The sequence below is a fragment of the Acomys minous genome, assembly GCF_964271855.1.
Source record: "Acomys minous genome assembly, chromosome: 12".
Taxonomy (NCBI): domain Eukaryota; kingdom Metazoa; phylum Chordata; class Mammalia; order Rodentia; family Muridae; genus Acomys; species Acomys minous.
In genome coordinates, this window is record NC_140493.1 from 112,314,817 (window position 1) to 112,334,427 (window position 19,611).

At 54.9% G+C, this 19,611-nt stretch overlaps 3 protein-coding genes and 2 long non-coding RNA genes across 9 annotated transcripts in view; 4 read left to right on the plus strand and 1 right to left on the minus strand.

Moving 5' to 3' along the window:
* The window catches only part of LOC311609793, a 119,014-nt gene that overhangs the window by 87,058 nt on the left and 12,345 nt on the right, over positions 1-19,611 (plus strand). The window lies entirely within an intron of this gene.
* ANAPC11 (anaphase promoting complex subunit 11) lies at positions 41-8,980 on the plus strand. 3 transcript variants are annotated; one of them, XM_084750828.1, is made up of 4 exons: positions 47-175; positions 455-510; positions 796-922; positions 8,549-8,980. In XM_084750828.1, exons 3-4 carry the CDS (start codon positions 814-816, stop codon positions 8,692-8,694), a joined length of 255 nt encoding a protein of 84 aa, XP_084606954.1. In that variant the 5' UTR covers positions 47-175; positions 455-510; positions 796-813; the 3' UTR covers positions 8,695-8,980. The 3 variants fall into 3 exon arrangements, with proteins under 3 accessions (XP_084606952.1, XP_084606954.1, XP_084606953.1); XM_084750826.1 differs by lacking the exon at positions 455-510 and having other exon boundaries at positions 41-175; XM_084750827.1 differs by lacking the exon at positions 47-175 and having other exon boundaries at positions 186-510.
* On the plus strand, positions 929-7,600 carry LOC311579877. The gene is made up of 2 exons (XR_014773277.1): positions 929-2,825; positions 6,123-7,600. It is a non-coding gene; the product is annotated as an uncharacterized lncRNA (long non-coding RNA).
* Positions 9,125-12,433, plus strand: NPB (neuropeptide B). Its single transcript, XM_084750825.1, has 2 exons — positions 9,125-10,991; positions 11,065-12,433. Exons 1-2 carry the CDS (start codon positions 10,758-10,760, stop codon positions 11,191-11,193), a joined length of 363 nt encoding a protein of 120 aa, XP_084606951.1. The 5' UTR covers positions 9,125-10,757; the 3' UTR covers positions 11,194-12,433.
* Positions 12,567-19,602, minus strand: PCYT2 (phosphate cytidylyltransferase 2, ethanolamine). Of its 3 annotated transcripts, none has more exons than XM_084750821.1 (14): positions 19,450-19,602; positions 17,831-17,919; positions 17,315-17,476; positions 16,820-16,886; positions 16,088-16,172; positions 15,834-15,878; positions 15,471-15,524; positions 14,895-15,033; positions 14,413-14,495; positions 14,046-14,123; positions 13,817-13,882; positions 13,592-13,657; positions 13,354-13,442; positions 12,567-13,268 (listed from the first exon to the last, which is right to left on the minus strand). In XM_084750821.1, the coding sequence occupies exons 1-14, from the start codon at positions 19,536-19,538 to the stop codon at positions 13,166-13,168; spliced, it is 1,215 nt and encodes a 404-aa protein (XP_084606947.1). In that variant the 5' UTR covers positions 19,539-19,602; the 3' UTR covers positions 12,567-13,165. The 3 variants fall into 3 exon arrangements, with proteins under 3 accessions (XP_084606947.1, XP_084606949.1, XP_084606948.1); XM_084750823.1 differs by having other exon boundaries at positions 13,354-13,450; XM_084750822.1 differs by lacking the exon at positions 15,471-15,524.

Below are 19,611 nucleotides of genomic sequence, written 5' to 3' on the forward strand. Positions count from 1 at the left end.
TGGCCCTCGACGCGCGCGGAGCTGGCGCGCGCGTGCGCAGTGTCGTCGCCCCGCCCCCTCCCGCGGCGGCCGGCGCTTCCCCGGAGGAACCATCAGACGCGGCACGGTCGTTTTTATACCTTCCCGCGCGCGGAAGCAACGGAAGGGCGGGGCTCCTCGTGATTAGGCGGAGAAGGTGCGAGGGCGTGGAGGGGGCGGGGCCCGCGGGAGACCCTCGGCGACGCCGCTTCGTCCGCCTGCGAGCGAGCGCGGAGCCCGCCCCTTGGGTGGGATCCCGGCGGAGGGTCCGGTTTTGGCTGCGTCTGCTGGAAGGCTCGGGTCTCCTAACTAAAACGAGCTGGGGCGTGCGCTAACTCAGCAAGCCAGGCGACAGTCGCGCTGTCCTTAATGGAAACCAAGATTCCCTCTTTAGGGATGCATACATTTTCTTGTATTTATTTGTTTTGTGTTTGAGGGCCTCGAACTCCGTGAGATCTCCCTGCTGCTGCGTCCGGAGTGCTGGGATTAAAGGCGTGTGCCCGCCACACCCTGGCACAGGGGTGCGGACCTTAGAAACCAACTCGGAAACGTGCCGTGCTTCCAACAGGCTCTGTCTTAGAAGACAAATCGTGGCTTTGGGGGCCGGGGAGGGCGGTCTGGGAGCTAGAAATTTTGGCATATTTGGTTCTTGGCGAGAATATCGCTCCCTTATGTGGCTGCCTTGACGCGCTTCGCACCTGTTGCAGCTCTCGACCTTGACGTTGGAGTGCTGTAGTAGTACATACTAACTTTAGCCAGATGATCCTCTTCCCTCAGGTCACCGACTCCGCTGCCATGAAGGTGAAAATTAAGTGTTGGAATGGAGTGGCCACTTGGCTCTGGGTAGCCAACGATGAGAACTGTGGCATCTGCAGGATGGCGTTTAATGGCTGCTGTCCAGACTGTAAGTGTCTCCCTCTGTGCTCTCAGAACGCTGGCCTGTCCCTCCAGCCTTCTGTTTGTTTGCTTGTTGTTGTTTGGGTTTTTTTGGTTTTTTTTCGAGACAGGTTCGCTATGTTATCTTGGCTGTCCTGGACTCACTTTGTAGACCAGGCTGGCCTCGAACTCACAGTGATCCTCCTGCCTCTGCCTCCCGAGTGCTGGGATTTCAGGCGTGTGCCACAGCTCCCGGCCCAGCCTTGTTTTAGTTTCCATTTCCTGAGGGGAAGTTGACAGAAAAGTAGCAGAATACTTCAGGGCGGCTTGTGTATAAAGACCCTTAATGAGCATGGTGGCAAACATCTTGTAATACCAGCATTTAGGAGGCAGAGACAGGTGGGTCTCTGAGATGAGGCCAGGCAGGGCTACGCAGTGAGATTCTGTTGCAAAACAGAAAAATAAACCAACCAAAACCACCTCTGCTTTTTGCCAGAGCACAGTGGGGCAGACCACAGAGCCCCAGCAGCACTTGGGACAGATGCAGGAGGGTCTGGAGTTTGAAGTCTGCGTAAGCTACATAGTGAAAATTTCTCAAAATAAAGCAGAACAAATGGTGGTGTCCACGCCCAGCAGCTCATTGAAGTTCAGACAGTGACTGCCATATTGTCATGTTTGCTGGGCTTTTGTGCTTAAGTATTGGAAAACTTAAATACATGCTTATAAGTTCTAAGATCACCCTAGCCCTGTCTTTCTATTATAGCATCTTTGTCCCAAGCTCTGTCCTGTAATTATTGGGGTTTGAGCCAAACTCAACACCTCAGTTTTTGTTTGTTTGTTTGTTTGTTTTTCGAGACAAGGTTTCTCTGTGTAGCCTGGGCTGTCCTGAACTCACTTTGTAGACCAGGCTGGCCTTGAACTCACAGTGATCGTCTGCCTCTGCCTCCCGGGTGCTGGGATTACAGGCGTGCGCCACCACCGCCTGGCACAGTATTCTTGGTCTTTCACCTCTTTGATCTAAACAGCCTATTATTACTCTACTTTTGTTTTCAAGACATTTGAATTTTATTGGTTTTATTATTATATTTTATTTTTTTATTCAGCTTACATCTTGAATGTTATCCCCCTGCTTGTATCTTCCCTTTTCCACCCTCCCCCTCTTCCTCCCTATTCCCCTCCCCTACACCTCTGACAGAAGGGGACCTTCTCCCCCACCATATGACCACAGCCTATCAGTTCTCTTCTGGACAGCCTGCTTTCCCTTCCTCTGTGGGCTGCCGGGCCTCTGGACCAAGGGGAAGTGATCAAATTAGGGGCACTAGAGTTCATGTCAGAGGCCGGCCCCGCACCGCCACCCCCCAACCATGGAGAATAAGCTGTCCTTTGACTAAATCTGAACAGGGGGTCTAGGTTTACTGCGTGCATTGTCCTTGGTTGGTGCAGCAGTTTGTGCAGGCCCCTTTGAGTCCAGACGCGCCAGCCTTGGTTGTCCTTTTGTGGGGCTCCTGAACCCTCAGGGTCCTTCCATTCTCCCTTTTTTTTTTTTTTTTTTTTTTTTTTGTAATGGTTTGAGACAGGGTCTCTCTGTGTTAACCTTGGCTCTCCTAGGCTCCCTTTGTAGACCAGGCCGGCCTCAACCAACAGTGATCCTCCTGCCTCTGCCTCCCGAATGCTGGGATTAAAGGCGTGCACCACCACGCCCAGGTGAAAATAAATTATATCAGCCAACAGGTAACGTTGTTTGTTTTGAGACAGGGTTTCTCTGTGTATCCCTGGCTGTCCTGGAATAGCTTTGTAGACCAGGCTGGCCTTGCTCACAGTCACCCGCCCGCCTCTGCCTCCTGAGTGCTGGGATTAAAGGCATGGAAGCTGTTGATCTTTCTAGTTTAGGTTTTATCTGTATCACTTGTGATTCGTAACTAAACTCACAGGTCTAGTTTTTATTTATTGTTCTGAGCAGAACAAATGTAGATTTTCTTCTTGTTTTGTAGCCCTGGCTGTTCTGGACTCCTCTGTAGACCGTGGCAGGCTGGCTTAGAATTCACTAGATCTGCCTGCCTCTACTTCCCCAGTGCTGACATCAGAGGCATTCGTCATCACTGCCCAGCACAGGTGTAGATTTTTTTTTTAAGATGTATTTATTTATTATGTATACAGTGCTCTGCCAGCATGTTCACCTGCACACCAGAAGAGGGCATCAGATCACATTATAGATGGTTGTGCGCCATCATGTGGTTGCTGGGAATTGAACTTAGGACCTTTGGAAGAGCAGGCGGCACTCTTAAACTTTGAGCGATCTGTCTAGCCCCAGGTCTAGATTTATTAAGGAAAAATTAGAAGAAACTCCTGTAGAGGAATTTTAATTTAGACCATGCCTGCTCTAGCAAGAGATCACATCCAGAGACCTTTTAGGTCTGCGTGATCCTGCTGGAATACAAACACAGCCTTTAATCCAGGAGAGAGGCAAGTAGATCTGAGTTCAAGGCCAGCCTGGTATTGAGCAAGTTTCAGGTAAAGAAATGTTTCAGGAAAAAAAAAAGTCCAGGTGTGTGGTACATACTTTTAATCCTAAACAGTGAAGGTAAAATTGATTTGTAGAAGGAAACACCCATGTTTGAAAATGATGTTTAAGTGCCGGGTGTGGTGGCACACACCTTTAATCCCAGCACTTGGGAGGCAGAGGCAGGCAGATCATTGTAAGTTTGAGGCCAGCCTGGTCTACAAAGCAAGTCCAGGACAGCCAAGGCTACACAGGGAAACCCTGTCTTGAAAAACAAAAGAAAGAAAGAAAATTATATTTAATCGGGTAGCAGAAAAAGTGATGAATCAGAGAAAGGTTTGACAGAATAGAATACACCCAACTCTCATTGGACGAGAGAGGAAAGGGAAGCAACTTAAGGGGCAATTCAGAGAGGGGAAGCGATTTTACTTGGATAATTTTACAGAGAGGTTGAATGAGAGAGCAAGCCAGACATAGGGGAAGGTGGACCAAGCCAGGAGATTGGAAACGATTGTTGGAGCGATTCAGTCAGAGGCCGAGAGAGACGTCAGATTGAATTGAAGAGATCATGTTAAAGCTGTCAGACTCCATTTTGTTAGGAACAGCCTAACTCCATCCCAAACACCACCAGCCCTGGGAACTTTCCCTGCCAGAGCGACCCTCTAAGCTACACTGTTTGCACCCTCTTTGTGTATTTTCAGTGGTGGTGTAATCCATACGTGGCCATCTGTACACCTGGTTCCACTCTGGGTGTACCTGAACCCTACCAGGCACTCAGGGTCAGCCAGGACACTGCCAGGCTCGCTCAGGGTCAGCCAGGACACTGCCAGGCTCGCTCAGGGTCAGCCAGGACACTGCCAGGCTCGCTCAGGGTCAGCCAGGACACTGCCAGGCTCGCTCAGGGTCAGCCAGGACACTGCCAGGCTCGCTCGGGGTCAGCCAGGGAACTGCCAGGCTCGCTCGGGGTCAGCCAGGGAACTGCCAGGCTCGCTCGGGGTCAGCCAGGGAACTGCCAGGCTCGCTCGGGGTCAGCCAGGACACTGCCAGGCTCGCTCAGGGTCAGCTAGAACTGCTTGTTAGCAAAATAACGGGAGCCCGCCGGCCGCCCTGTTTCCTATCCCACTCACGAGATGAGCTCACTGTGGTTTTCACCCTTTAAATATGCAATACAACTTCCCCTCAAGGGTGCAGTTCAGATTCCAAACTGGTCTCCCTGAGCTCAGAATACAAAGTTTTCATTTTAAGCTTCTGCGTCTGAAGTGGGTTTTCTCGGCTTCCACTTCGAACCCAGCAGTAGTCAGCTGGGAGAGGAGTTTGAGCCAGAACAGCTGAGTTGAACAGCCAGCCCAGAGCTCAGAAAGAACAAGAAAGGGTGGGTGAGCTTATTCAGCAGTAAGTCTCAGGCTGAAAACATTCTAGGCCTAGGTTAGGTCATACAGAGGCTAGAAGCTTCCAGAACTAGGCCTTGGTTAGCAGACAGAGGCAGTAAGCTGTAATGGAGATAAACATATTTTTGTTTTGTTCCCAAGTGTGGGATGGGGAGCAGACTTGAGAGAGCAGGTTTATCCACTAGACGATGAACCACTTGGGGAGTGGGTGGGGGCTTGGTTTTTGCCAGCTGAAAACATCCTAGTACAGACTCTGACGGGAGATAGATACATGAGCCCCAGACAGCAGAGTGGGCTCTTTTGGGTCTTGCTGGTGTTTGGCTGTTCCTCGCTCCGCTTTGAGACGAACCACTGCAGGGAAGGCTTCAAGGCTTCGGGCTCTGGTTGCTCCAGGTTCCAGCCGCAGCCTTGGTGGAGTTGCTGGTCTGCTGAAATCCTGCTCACTACGCCAGGGGACTCCGTTCCCAGGAACTGACGCCCAGAAGGTTTCACTCTTGTCTTCCTTAGTCTCCTTTCCCTCCTGTTTAGGGCAGTCGGGCTGTAAGGGAGGTGCGTTCACTTTGTAAGTTCATAACAACATGTAATTGTGAAGGAAACTGAGCCTACGGTGAGCCTCTGAGACAGCAATTGAAACAGGCAAATAAAAGTTCCTTTTACAAACTCGCATGAAGCCGGTCGCGGTGACGCAGACCTGTGGGAGGCAGAGGCAGGTGGATCTCTGAGTTGGAGCCAGCCTGGTCTACAAAGCAAGTCCAGGGCCGGGCGTGGTGGTGCACGCCTTTAATCTCAGCACTCAGGAGGCAGAAGCAGGTGGATCGCTGTGAGTTCGAGGCCAGCCTTGTCTACAAAGTGATCCCAGGACAGCCAAGGCCACACAGAGAAACCCTGTCTTGGAAGGAAAAAACAAAACAAAACAAACAAAAAACCCAATCCTGGACAGCCAGGGCTGCACAGAGAAATCCTGTCTTGAAAACAAAATAAAACGAACTCATGAATGTGAAGATTTGTAGGGGAGGAATGCTCTTTTAATCAGTGAGTCAGTCAGTTTCTTATTTAATGGTAGTGGAGATTGAACATGGCCTTTCGGTGCTGTCAAGCTGTCTACCACTGAGCCGTGCCCGCGCAGCCCTTTTTTACATTTGATTTTGAGAGAGGTCTTACTGAATTGACCAGGGTTGTCTTGGGCTTTGCTTCTCCTGCCTGAGCCTCTAGAACACCTGGACTTGGAGCTACAGGCTAGCCCACCTGTTCTTTTGTAGTTTTCTGAGACAGGGTTTCTCTGGGTTAGCCTTGGCTGTCCTGGGCTCACTTTGTAGACAAGGCTAGCCTTGAACTCACAGTGATCCTCCTGCCTCTGCCTCCACCCCCAGCTCAGCTATGCATTTTAAAGATCAGTTTGAAGGGCGGGTCTGGTGGCACAGGCCTTTAGTATCAGTGCTGAAGAGGTGGGTGGATCTGGATTCCTGTCGTGTCTGGTCTCCGTGGTGACCATGGTCCTTTTACATGACAGTCTTAGGGGCTGCTCCCATAGTGGGGATCAGCCAAGGTGCCTCCTCTCTAAAGTCTGTAAATGTGAAAATGTTCATTTGTTTTGCTGTTGGTTCATCTGCCCCAGCATTCCATGCTAGGAGTGGCTGCTGTTAGTACAAGGACCTGGATTGGCTGAAGTTTGGAATCTTGCTAAACCTGGAAAGAGTCTTTATTTAAAAGAGCCACAAAGAAAGCCAGGGAGGGCAGGAGAGATGGCTCACTGCTTAAGAGTGAGTTCAATTCCCAGCAACCACATGGTGGCTCACAGACATCTATAGTGCCCTCTTCTCGCGTGCAGGTGTACATGCAGCTAAAGCATTCATATACATTAAATCAATAAGTCTTCAAAAAAGAAAGAAAGCTGTGGTGGTGGTGGCCAAGCCTTTCACCACCGCCTGGCTCAAGGAAGGCGGTTTTAATGTACAGAGTGTTTGACAGGTCCAGGGTGTTTTCTAGATAGATTCTGTAGCACAAGGTTTCTCCCAGATTAAATCTGTGTGAAAATTAAGTTACTAAGGCTGTAATAAATCTGCTCCAGGTCCCAGAGTGCTTTAGGGTAGAACAATCTTGTCAAGAGGTGTTTTTAATTAAAACAATAATTTCATCAGGGCATGAATCACCCGCAGTGCACCAGCTCATCAGACGCCCCGGGTGCTACCTGCAGGCCCCACTTTCCTCTGTGTGACTACACACAGTGGGCCAGCGCAGCCATCCCTGTTGGTGCGCTGGCCGGGTCCACCTCTAACTTAGAGAAGGTGATTTCTAGCAGAGTTCTGTTGAAGTTAGGCATCAGCATTGGTGGCACACACCTTTAATCCCAGCACTGGGAGACAGGCAAGCGGATCTACAGAATGAGTTCTAGGACAGCCTGGGCTACACAAAGAAACACTGTCTGGAAAAGCAAAGGGGGGGGGGTGAGGCTCGACAGGGCTGGTGCCCCAGATGGATTGGGTGCAGGGAGGTTTCTTGGTCCCGGCTGACACTGATGTGGGGCAGGACTAAAGGTGTCCTGGACACTACTTTCTTTAGAAGGATTTTCTAGGCTATGGAAGTCTGGGATACTTGTTTGTTAGTTTTTGAACAGGGTCTCATGTCTCTCATGTCGTAGGTTGGCATCAAAATCCTTATGTTAAAAAAAGGTAGCTCACACCTTTAATCCCAGCACTTGGGAGGCAGAGGCCAGCCTGGTCTACAAAGAGAATCTAGACCAACCAAGGCTACAGAGAAACCCTGTCTTAAAAAACCAAAAAGAAAAACAAAAATAAATAAATAAAAGTCCTTATGTGGCTGAGTGTGGCCTTGAACTCCTGCCCTCCTGCTCCCACCTCCCATGCAGGTGCTGGGATCAGCCAGTTATGCAAGGCAGGGCTTTGCGGATCTAAACTGTTCTGTCAGTTGAGCTACATTCACTGGTCCCTTGTTAGTTTTTTTATTTTTATTTTTAAAATTATCAGCCAGGTGTGGTGGTGCACACTTATTAATTTTTTTTTTCGTTTGGTTTTTCGAGACAGGGTTTCTCTGTGCAATTAATCAAAGGTGTGCACCACTAGCCGGGTGTGGTGATGTACGCCCTTAATCCCAGCACTCGGGAGGCAGAGGCAGGCGGAACTCTGAGTTCGAGGCCAGCGTGGTCTATAAAGTGAGTCTAGGACAGCCAGGGCTACACAGAGAGACCCTGTCTCGAAAAACAGAAAGTCTCATCTGTAGTGTCCACACAGCCCTTGTACTGCAGTACTGTCTGGTGTTCTGGGAAGGAGCTTTCTGAGTTTCAGGGTGCCTTTAGTGAAAACGGGTTCCCTGCTTAGGTTTTGACTCTGGCACCTCCACCTTGCCTTTTTTTTTTTTTAAGATTTATTTATTATGTGTACAGTGCTCTGTCTGCAGGCCAGAAGAGGGCACCAGATAACACTATAGATGGTTGTGAGCCACCATGTGGTTGCTGGGAATTGAACTCATGACCTCTGGAAGAGCAGTCAGTGCTCCTAACCTCTGAGCCATCTCTCCAGCCCCTCCACCTTGCCTTTTGCCTTCTGGGTATTACAGGTCAGCTTTCCATAGAAGGTGTGAGAGAGGCTGGACCTTGCCTCTCCCCCCCGAGGAGGCCTTACCTGGGAATGACTGGTCACACTCCTACTTCTGGTCTCTGATGTGGGAGGTATACAAGGCTCTCCTGTGGGCTAGAGCTGTTGCTGCTACCCAGAGGTGCCTGTCTGACACCCACTCCCTGCTCCTGCAGGTAAGGTGCCTGGCGACGACTGCCCCCTGGTGTGGGGCCAATGCTCACACTGCTTCCACATGCACTGCATCCTCAAGTGGCTGAACGCACAGCAGGTGCAGCAGCACTGCCCCATGTGCCGCCAGGAGTGGAAGTTCAAAGAGTGAAGCCTGTGCTCTGCCCGGCCCCCTTCGCCCAGTGGTACCCAGGGACCTTGAGCTGCGGATAAGGATGCTTCTGTTTGCCTGAGACAAGGTTGAAACAAGGACTGGAGCTTCACTTGTTTTCCTGTTTTTTCCATCACATCATTGACATTTTTATTCAATAAGTAAAACTCATTAAAGTTCTGCACCTTGCTGGAGGCCTCTTGCTGTCTGTCCTCTTGACGTATTGATGAAGCCTCAGCGTGCTTTGGTGTGAGAACCCTCATGAATAAACATCTTGATGAAATAACTGCCAAATCTCTCATCATGACTCGAGTCACACTCAGAAGGAGGAGGAGGAGGGATGGGGGCAGGGCCAGGCAAAGTCCGTAGGCTGTTTGTGTCAAGGAGACTGGCGGAGCCACATAACCATCAGCTGCCCTAACCTGGTTCAAGTCCCAGCAACTCTACCCATCCCAGCCCTTGCAGAGCAAAATTGGCAGCTGCTCTGGTCAGAGGAAGAGATAGCTCAGCAGGTGTCGGTCATGCTGCTGACAGTCCCTTGCCACCCCCTCAGGGCCAGCTAGTGTGGAGGAGGATGTGGGCCCTCTGGTGTCCAGGGAAGGGCAGCCCTGTGGATAGACTCCCTTCGTTCCCCACAGCTGGGGGTATCAGCATACAGCCCAGCCCTGGGGTGTGAAGAAGCTCCTGGTGGGAACCGACTTAGGCTGGCTCCCAGGATCATGGTCAGTTTACCTTACTCACACAGACCCAGTGACCGTCCCCAGGGAGCACTTTTGCACTCTGTGAGTGCTCTACAGCCTGTGGAGTGGACCAGGGGGCAGGCTGCAGCCACCCGCATCCTCTACATCTAGGAGACGTGCTGCCCACTTTTTTTTTTTTTTTTTTTTTTTTTTTTTTTGGTGGGCATAGGTGTGAGGGTGTCAGAGCCCCATGGAACTGGAGTTACAGACAGTTGTGAGCTGTCATGTGGGTGCTGGGAATTGAACCCACGTCCTCTAGAAGAGCAGCCAGTGCCTTTAACTGCCGAGCCATCTCCAGCCCATTGCTGCCCATTCTTTATGGTAACCCTGGAGGTACTCTGTAGAGGGATTTTAATCCAGTGACATGGTTTCGCTAGCTGGAAGGTGGACACACCCTTAGCTCACACCTTTAATCCCCAGCCGTGAAGGGAGGGCTGGTGGGTGGAAGGAAGTAGCCAGGTTGGAGTTGGAATTGAGGCAGTGAGTTGGGAGGCAGTGCAATGGAGTTGAGTTTGTGGGATTCAGAGGCCAAGAGAGAAGCCATGTGGAATCAGTTGGCTTGGAGAGAAGTTTGAGTCAGAACAGCTGAGTTGAACCAGCCAGAGTTCAGAAAGTGCTAGAAAGGGTGAACTTATTCTGCAGTAAGGCTGAAAACATTCTAGGCCTAGGTTAGCAGAAGAAGGCGGTACACCAGGCAAATAAAAAGTTCTCTTACAGTGCTCCTCCTTGACAACCTGGGTTCTCTGAAAGAGCAGCCAGTGCTCTTATAACTGCTGAGCCATCTCTCCAACCCAGAAAAATCCATCAGTTTGTGACTGAGCAGGGAGGGCCCAGTGCATTGTGGGTGGTGCCATCGGTGGGATGGCGGTCCTGGGTTCTCTAAGCGGGCCCAGCAAGCCAGTAAGCAGCAAGCACTCTTCATGGCCTCACTCAGCTCCTATATCCAGGTTCCGTGTTTTGAGTTCCTGTCCTGACTTTTTAACAGTACATAAACTTAGTTAAAAAAAAAAAAACCCTGTCCTCCCCAAGTTGTTTATGATCTTGGTGTTTGATCACAGCGATAGTAACCCTAACTAGGACAGTTCCACATCCCATCCTTGGACGCCGACACCTCCGGTCACTAAGTCTTGGACGTAAGAGGTCAAGAGCAATTAGCCCTCCGCCCGCCCGTCTGTGACAGACACTAAGATCCCACTGATCTTCAAGCGCAGCCTGTGCTGCTTTGCCACTCCTCCTTGAAGCTTGGCACTCGCCCCCACCGCACGTATAAAGCCCAGCCGGGCTCGCAGACCTCAGGCGCGCACCCCCATACCCCGCAGCCCCATGGCCCAGTGTCGGACGCTGGCGGCCGCCGCCCTGGCGCTGCTCCTGCTGCCGCTGGCCCTTGCGTGGTACAAGCCCGCGGCGGGACCCCACCACTACTCGGTGGGCCGCGCTGCGGGGCTACTGTCGAGTTTCCACAGGCTCCCGTCCACGCGACGCTCCGAAGCCCCAGCACTGCCCGGCGGAACAGGACCCCTGCGCGGCTTGGAGATGCGCTCCAGCCTCCGGAGCCTTGTGAGTGCATGAGGCGGTGGGTGGCGGGAGCTGGTGGGGCAGGACGGGCCCTCAGCCTCAACCGCCTACCCAGGCCCTGTGTATCAAAGACGTGACCCCGAACCTGCAGAGCTGCCAGCGGCAACTCAACAGCCGAGGGACTTTCCAGTGTAAGGCGGATGTCTTCTTGTCGCTGCAGGAGGCTGAATGCCAAAGTGCCTGAGTCCTGAACCCCAACGCAAACCTCGCCGCTGTGGCGGGTGACCCCGCCCCACCCCACCCCCCTACCCAGTCTTGCATGAAGTAGTGCAGGCCCTGTGTGGGTTGGCTCCTGTGGCCCCTAAATATCCTCACACTCCATAGCAAATGGCTAAATTAATAAAGAAGCAAAACAGTTTCTCCTAAAGGCTGCTGTGCTCCTGAGTGGCTCAACAGAGCCCTGATGTGACTGATTTCCTAAGTGCACTCCATCTATAGCCAGGCTGCGTCTTCCCCCTCATCCAGGAGAGTCCTGTGTCCTGCCCCGCCCTGGTGACTCCCTGCGTGCGCAGTAGGCACTGGGCACAGATAGTTCGTAGCAGGCCATGCTCAGGCCCTACCATCCTGGCTTCCAGAGCCACGCACATCATCCCAAGTTCACAGGTTCTATCAGGAAGCCCTGCGCTGCGTCCTGCCTCGTCCCAGGTGACTCTTGCTTCTGGGATTCCTAGTCCCCCAACCTTGTGTCTTCCACTCCTTAAAGACCCTGAAGAACTAAGCTACTGTGTGTTCAATAAATTAAAGAGGACAACACATGCGGTATGCAGACCCAGAGCAAGGGTGCAACTGCTCAGGAGCACTTAGGCCCACCCACAGGGTTGGGTCTAAGGCTGGCCTGGCTTCCTCCCACAGACCAGAGGGCCCAGCGGCCTGCCTGGCCCACCCCTCACAGGATCTGGGCTCTGCTGGGCAGCTGATGAGTTCTAGCTCAAGGCAAACCCGGGTGTAAGGCAGTGCCAACTTCAGTACTTGATCCGATCTGAGGCCCTGAGCGCCTGTTCGGGGCATCTTTCTCTCTGCGGGGCTCTCAGTAGCCACGCCTCAGGCAGAGGCCATGGGTGGCACCTGAGCATGCCTGCCTGAGGGGTATTGCTCTGGGCACCAGCCCCTGGGTGTAGGCAGCAGCACACCGGGGTGGCTTCATCCAGAGACCAGAGACTACTTAGGCTATTTCACAGCCCTGGGACCCTAGTGTGGGCACTGCCCCTTCCTAGTAGGCAGCAGGGTTGAGGTTAAGGAAGGCAGGCCAAGTGTTCCCCAGACGGGAGGTATGTGTCGCCCTCCTCCTACCTTGACTCTAGGTCAGAAACACTCACAAGGGATGGGCAAGTACCATCAGAACCCATTTGAGGGAGGCAGGCCTCACCACCAGGAGGCAGCTCTAGGAGCCTCAGCAACGGCTGGATCCAAGTAGAGCGGTTAGGGTACCAGCATCTAGATCCCAAGGCCTATGGGACAGCCGCCCGGCTTCCTGGGCTGGCTCCTCCATTTTCTAAGAGTTCCTGCGGCAGGAGGGTGTGGACAGGCTCCTGCTTCTTCCCAGGGCTCGGACCCACAGCACTTCCCACTCGGCTTTATTCAGATGAGCCACAGAGGTTTACATTGGCCACTGAGGTACAAAATGAGGCCCAGAAAGTCTGTGTGGAGGCCAGCCATGCTGGCCCGGCTGTCAGGGCAAGTGCATCTTCTCAGAGTCAGGAATGGGGTGCTAGAACGTGCCCCAAGGGAGAGGGTGCCCACTTGCAGGGTGACCCAGGATAACAGGTCCCCACAGTTATCCCTCTGTACCTCTCACCAAAGCTGGGTGGGCAGATACGCAGCTTCCAGTCAGCAGGAGGGTGGCCCTAGCCAAGCCTGGGCAGTGGCAGTTGGAAGGTGTGGACCAAGGATACACACTCCTCCAGTCACAGGCGCCCTCTGCTTATCCCGCTCACCGGGCGGCCTCACCGTGCTGCCACTCTCTGAGCGGCTCCGCTGAAAGCGCTGAGAGGCTGCTGCAGGACAGGCACCTCACGGGCAGCCAGCACGGCACCCTCCAGCAAGGCCAGCTTCCTTTGGAATTGTGTGAGCTGATACCAAGACACAGAAGCAGAGCAGGGCGGGGAGGAGAGGCGGGCACAGGACACGGGCATCAGTGGCATCTTCCAGGTCAGAAGCTAGGCAGAGTCCCCCGCGGGCTGTGCGTCCTGCTGCCTCATGGCCTCCAGGAACGCCAACTCCTTGGCCTCTTTCTTCTGATTCCGGGCTTCGTACTCCAGCCTGGGGCCGGACAGGGGTCAGCTGCGTCTGTCCGATACTAGGAGTTGCCTGGTGCCAACCCAGCCCGAGCGGGAGGGGAACACACCTGTTCTTGATGATCCTCTGCACAATCAGGTCTGTAGTGAGGTCACTGCCGCTGTCAATCTGACGGAAGATGCCTCTTCTCTTGGGCTCCTGGAGGCCTCAATGGGAGGAGAAGAGGAAGGTGAGAGCCCTCCTGACTACAAAGAGACCTTCAGGTGCCTCCACCCCCACCCATGGGAGACCAATACCAGCAAGGATGGTTGTGCCTACTTCCCAGAGTCCAGGACGGTGCAACCCACCTGGTAGGGGTCAGAGCCATCTCTGTCAGGTACAATTTCTGTCTTCCCATGACACACGAGGTCCACCTGGGGAGGAAGCAGGGTCAGGAGACCTCCTCAGAGGCACTGTGCCACCACTGACCACCACTTAGGGCTAGGCCAGACCTAAGAAACCTGGCTCTGGCAGACGCAGGCAAACCCTCTAGAAACCCTGCGCCATGTCCCGCTCAGCCAGAGAAGCCTCACCTTGAAGTGAGCCAGGAGCTCTGCCGTGACCGAATATGGTGCCCCGATCACCACTTCTGAAACATACTGCAGAGACACAGCCAGCGAAGCACCTCGCTCAGTCCTCGTGCCTGGCAGAGGAGGCCAGGGGAGCCAGCAGGGGCGGGCAGGGGTCCCTTAGACACTGTGCCAACAGGGCCCAGCCACCCTCCGCCCGTACCCTCCCTTGCGCTGCTGGCGGCCCACTCACGCGGCAGGCCAGCACGCTCAGAGTCCGCTCGTGTAGGTTCATGATGGGGTAGTTCTTGCCCTTATATCGGTTCACTTCCTACGACCAGGGAGTTTGGCTCAGCCGGAGGACCTCAAAGGAATGGTGCCTTCCCTCCCAGCTGGCCTTCAAGGGCAGAAGCTGGGAAAAGTGGCCCCTCACAGGAACACCGGGGCAGGGTTGCCCTGGACTCCAGAAGAAAAGCAAGCCTGCCTTCACTAGACACCCAGAGCCTCACTCCTTCAGAGGCCACCTGTGCCCAACACTGACCCCAGCAAGGCCCCAGGAGGGAGCCCATGGCCCATCAGCTACAGGGTGCCAAGAAGCAAGCAAGTAGGAAGGCAGAGACCTGGTCAAAGTGTAGGCCGGCGATGACGTAGGGCCTTCTGGCTAGCTTGTGCACCTCCTGGAGGAAGTCCACGTGCCCGATGTCTGTATCTGGATTAAGAAGCAATAACTAGCAGTGTATGACTTTCTTGTACGCCCAGCACGGGAGGCGGGAGCACTGCAAGCTCCAGGTCAGCCTGGACCACACAGAAACATTCAGCAAGACCTGGGGTCGTAGGTCAGCAGTAGATCACCTGCCTCAGACACACAGAGCCCTGGGCTCCATCCCCATCCCCAGGAAAGGAGAAACAAACAAACAAACCGAAACAACAACAACAACAACAACAACAGGGCAGCAGTGGTAGGCTACTACAGAAGGCCTTTGTCGCCACAGCCTGTGTCCTTGCCATTCTCCACTACAGCCCAGCTCAGCCCTGGAGCCGCGGGATCCGTGGGTTCCACTCAGTGGCATGAGTGTGGGCGGCAGAGGCTCTAGGAGGATACGGAACAGGTCAAAGGCACCGGCCACGTAGATGACTGTCTCCCCAGGCTGCGGTTCCTTCCCAGAAGCAAACTGGATGATCTTCTGGGATGTCTGCAGAAACTGGGACACCCCTGTCCAGGGGTTCTGCCCGCCAGGGCACTGTTAGCCAAGAGAAGGAAGCAGTCGGTGGCAAAGCCTCTATATGTGCCCCTTACCCAGCACCCTCCCCAGGGTCACTCTTCTGAGCCCAGGGCTCCCTGTGCCCCTGTCACAGGTGTGGGTGATGGGAGCATGTGCAAAGAGCATTACAGGCTGGACAGACACCCCCCAACCCCAGCCTGCAAATAACCCAGCAGCACAGCTGGGGGCTATGTCCAGGCAGGCACTTGGGGCAGGGGCAGGGACACACCATGGTTAAGGCCAAGCAGGACCACTGTAGCTAGCAGGACTGTGGCTCCACCCGGTGGCCACAGAAGATACTGCAGTCAACACCAGCTCTGCCTGGCAACACACCACCAGGAACAGGCGCAGAGCCCAGTGGCCAGCAGACACAGCCCTCTGGGGGACCCGGCACCCTGAGGCCACCATCTGGTCACCTGGGAGGAGACTTCTGAGGAAAGTATGTCCCCGGCAGGTGTCGGGTGAGGGGGCTACAAAGGGAGAGAGGGCCAGGCCACTTGGTTAGATGCCACCTGTAGGTGGGCAGTCCTTGCTCCTCCTCCAACAAGTGGCTGCTGGGACTGGCCACCTCTTGCCTGTCCTCCCTCCCAGCATCCACTAGCTGGCCAGGCCTGGTGGTCAGTACCTGGTCAGCACTGGGAAGGAGAGGGAGGAGGGCGGACACTGAAGCTCTGAGCCAACCTTTCCCCACGGGAAGCCTAAGGCGGGCGGGTGGGGAGTCTGTGCGGAGGCTAGTCACGTGTCAGCCGTATTTCCTCAGCAAGCCAGGTTGTACTCACCTTGCCAAAACTGTCAGCATATTCCCGGTACTCGGAGGACATCTCCTGCGTACAAGGGCAAGAGACTAAGGGTCCTCTCCCTCCTCACTGCCAAGCCTGGGACCAGCACATCGTGGCCCCAGAGCCCGCTGAAGGGATGGGAGAAGCGGGATAAACCCAAGGGTGGTAAGGATGACGAGGAGGCACCGCCCCCTCACCCCCATCCTGCCCTTAACTCAGGAACCGGATCCCGGACCCCGTCCCTTTGGACTCACCTGGCTGCTGTGGTGGGCCTTCGTCACCAGCAGCATCCGGCCCACGAGGTCTGTGGTGGACACACCCTGGGTGCGTTTGCACTCTCTGGGACAGAGGTGAGGTGGAGCTTGTCATCCAGGACACACTCCTGAGGCTCTGCTATGGGCAGAACCCACCTGAGGGGCAGACCCTCCCTAACCAGCCCCCCGCCCCCACCAGAAAACCAGACTGTGGCTGGAGCAATGGGCTTCCATCAGTAACAGAGCAGAGGGCCGCTCGAGTGGACAGTGTGACATCAGGAGTAGGCAGGCCACACTTCGCACACAAGTCTGGTCTCCGTCCTGACATCACTCCCTCTGGCCTCTCTCTCACAAAGGCCCTAACCCTGCTGCACAGTCTCTGCCAGGGGGATTCCTGGTTGCTCTGGGCCCTGGAGGAACCACTGCTCACAGCTGGCTCTTTAAACCACAGTTAATTAAAATAAACAGCCAGTTCTCCAGGGGCCCCAGCGACGTGACTGAGTCTGTGGCCGCCCTACTAACAGCTCATCAAGAGTGCTGCTGTTCTTGCAAAGCTCTGCCTGGCAGCACTGCCCAGCAGCTGGGCCTGGCCACCGAAAGATCACTGGGTCCATGTCCACGAGCACCCCACCCTGTACCGCCAGTCCTGACTGTGGCCCTAATGCCTTGAAGGCTGCATCAGGCAGGAAGGAGAGCTAGGAAGGGGCCACTGCTGGCACTCCGCACACCTACCTGTACCGCCCAGCCTGCTTCACTTCCTCGTAGGTATCTCGGCCATCTACTGTCAGCGTGATATCATCTAAGGGTGACACGACACAGAAAAGGACTTGGTTCTGATGTTCTTGTTTTGAGACAGGGTCTTGCTATGTAGCCTAAGCTCACCTGGAACTCAGAGATCTGCCTGCCTCTGCCTCCCAAGTGCTGGCATTAAAGGCTCGCCCACCCCCACCGCCTAGGCTAACCTGGAAGTTTTAATGCCCCTGCCTCAGTACTAGGTGATAGTTGTGTGCCTTCACACTAGGCTCATTAACAAGAACCCTTAACTCAGAGCCGCCTGGGGACCAGAACCCTTCACCCGCGGCCTACCCTTTCATTTGTGCCATTGCTCTGAGGGACGGACCCAGAGCTTTCTCTCATCTGCATAGGAGAGGAGCCCCTCTATTTCTAAGCTGCCATCAGGTCTGGCTGCCCCGCCCCACCCCCACCTCCCCTGCCCTGCCCACTCACTGCCATGAACACAGAAGTCACAGTTGTACTTGTCCAGTGTCTCCAGTGTGGTGACGTAGGGAGCAGCGGGCACCACCTCATCCACCCACTTGATGGCCTGTACCATCTTGTACCTTTCCTCCTGGGTGAACACTGGGGGCCCCTTGTGCTTGGCAATCTCCTCTAGGGACAGAGAAAAATAAAAGGACAAACAAGAGGCGTGTCGCCCAGCTCCGAAGCCCAGTCCTCAGGCGCCTCGAGCTCCAGGCTGAGGGGGCAACCACGCGAGCACAGGGCCATCTCTCCCAGTGTTAGCCACGCAGCGGCCCCTGTGAGGCGGCCAGAGACTAAGAAAATGACTCAAGAGCCAGGTGGGAGCGGGTAACACAGCGAGACGCCTGTCCTGCTGTCACCGCTCCCTAGAGCTGGGCTCCTCACCACTGCTCTCTGAGGAAGGACACAGGGACAACCTGTCCACCCTGTGCCGGCAGGTGTGGTCAGCTGGATGAGTCCCAGGCGTCATGGCCCACACCTTACCGTCTGTATGCACACCGACGATGAGGTAGTCCCCCATGGCCCGTGCCTGGCGCAGCTGGTTGGAGTGACCATAGTGCACCATGTCATAGCTGTGAGAGGGCAGACAAGGCAGTCAGGTCCTGTCCTGACCTCGGCAGGGAACTGGGGGGCCGAGTGCAGGGCCCTCTCAGGGTTGCTAATCCAGATCCCTGGGTGTTAGGGGCAGAGGACAAGTTGGTTCTCAGTTGTCCGTACCCCAGATACTGGACCTAGGGCAGGACTCAGCAAGAGTGGAAAATTCAGGGACAAGGCCTGGTGAGGTCCAGAAGGCCGGAGGATGCTTAAGACAGTTGTTCACTGGACTGTCTTTGCGCGTGTCACTTTATCTATGGACAGGCGGTTCAAGCTGCTGCTTCTGTTCTTTTTTCTTTTCTCAGAAGATAAGGTCTCATATAGCCCAGGCTGGCCTCAAACTCACTACAAAGCCAAGAATGACCCTGAACCCTTGACCCTCCTGACTCCACCTGCTGGGATGACCACCAAAACCCACCTATTTGGTGCTAGGAAATAAACACAGGGCTTTGCACGTGCTTGTATGTACAATCGGTAGAATGCTTGCACGCTTGAGTGCCAAGCAAGCATTCTACCAACTGAGCTACACCCTCAGCCACAAAATTTGCACATGGGACCTCCAGCACCCTAAACGAGACTCACGTGCCTAGACCAACAAGCCACACTCAAACTGAGACAAGGAGACAGTCCTGAGTTGGGAGCAGAAACTGTTCTACCGTGAGACAAGTGGACAGCCCAGTCATGTGCTTCCCTGCCTCGCCCCCACCCCCCATGGCCTGGCTTAGCTCTCTGAGAGAACAAGTGCCTGTCACCTGGCTCTGGAGTTTTTATCCTCAAATCTAGGTCTGGCCACAAGGACGCTGTCAAGGTCAAAGCCACCCAGAAGCCAGCAACATGCTGGGCACCCAGTACTGGGACCATCTGACTTTTACACAAGCTCTAGAGCTCTAGTGAGTGTCATCAGGTGACCTGAGCAGCCCTGTGCAGCCACCACAGTGCTCAGGGTGGGAGGCGGGACAGTGACAACGGCTCAGGCACCAGCGTAAATTCTGGGCCAGCCCTTGTGCCCCACTAGGCAGGCAGGGCAAGATCAGAGGTCAGAGTCTGCACCTGGGCCCAGTAATGTGGTGGCAGGGCCAAGGTCATAGTCCATTGCTGGCGACTCGGGTGCAAAAGAGAATTCAGGGGTGGGGTACTTGCCTGGCTCCAAAAACAAACAAAAAAATCACCAAGTCCAGCCTGCCCCGCTCCAAACCCCTGGGGAGGCCTGGGGACTATGGCGCATCCCTTCGCAGCCACCAGGGATAGGAGCGACGGCGGGCTGGGGATGGTCTGCTTGTTGACAGCCCCGCGACTTTGCTGGAGCAGCGAGCGTCACGGGCCGCTCGCCCAGTCACCTGTCAGGCGGACCGACGCCGCACTTCCGGGTTTCGGGTCGTGCGCCCGGGTCTGCGCGCCGCACTAAGTGACCGGAGGCCAGGCTGCCTCGTGCGGCCTCAGGAGCCTCCGCCAACGGCCGGTGCGCGACCCCGCGGGGGCCGCCCGCCCCTCGCCGCCGCCCCACTCACCAGCCGTCGCACCACACCCGCACGGTGCGCTGGCCCGCCGGGGCCCTCCGCCCAGCAGCGCCGGCCGCGCCGTGCCCGTTCCTGATCATGGCACCGCAGGACCCGCAAGACCCGGCGGCTCCCGCGACTCACGGGCTCCGCTCCCCGCCCCGCCCCGCCCCG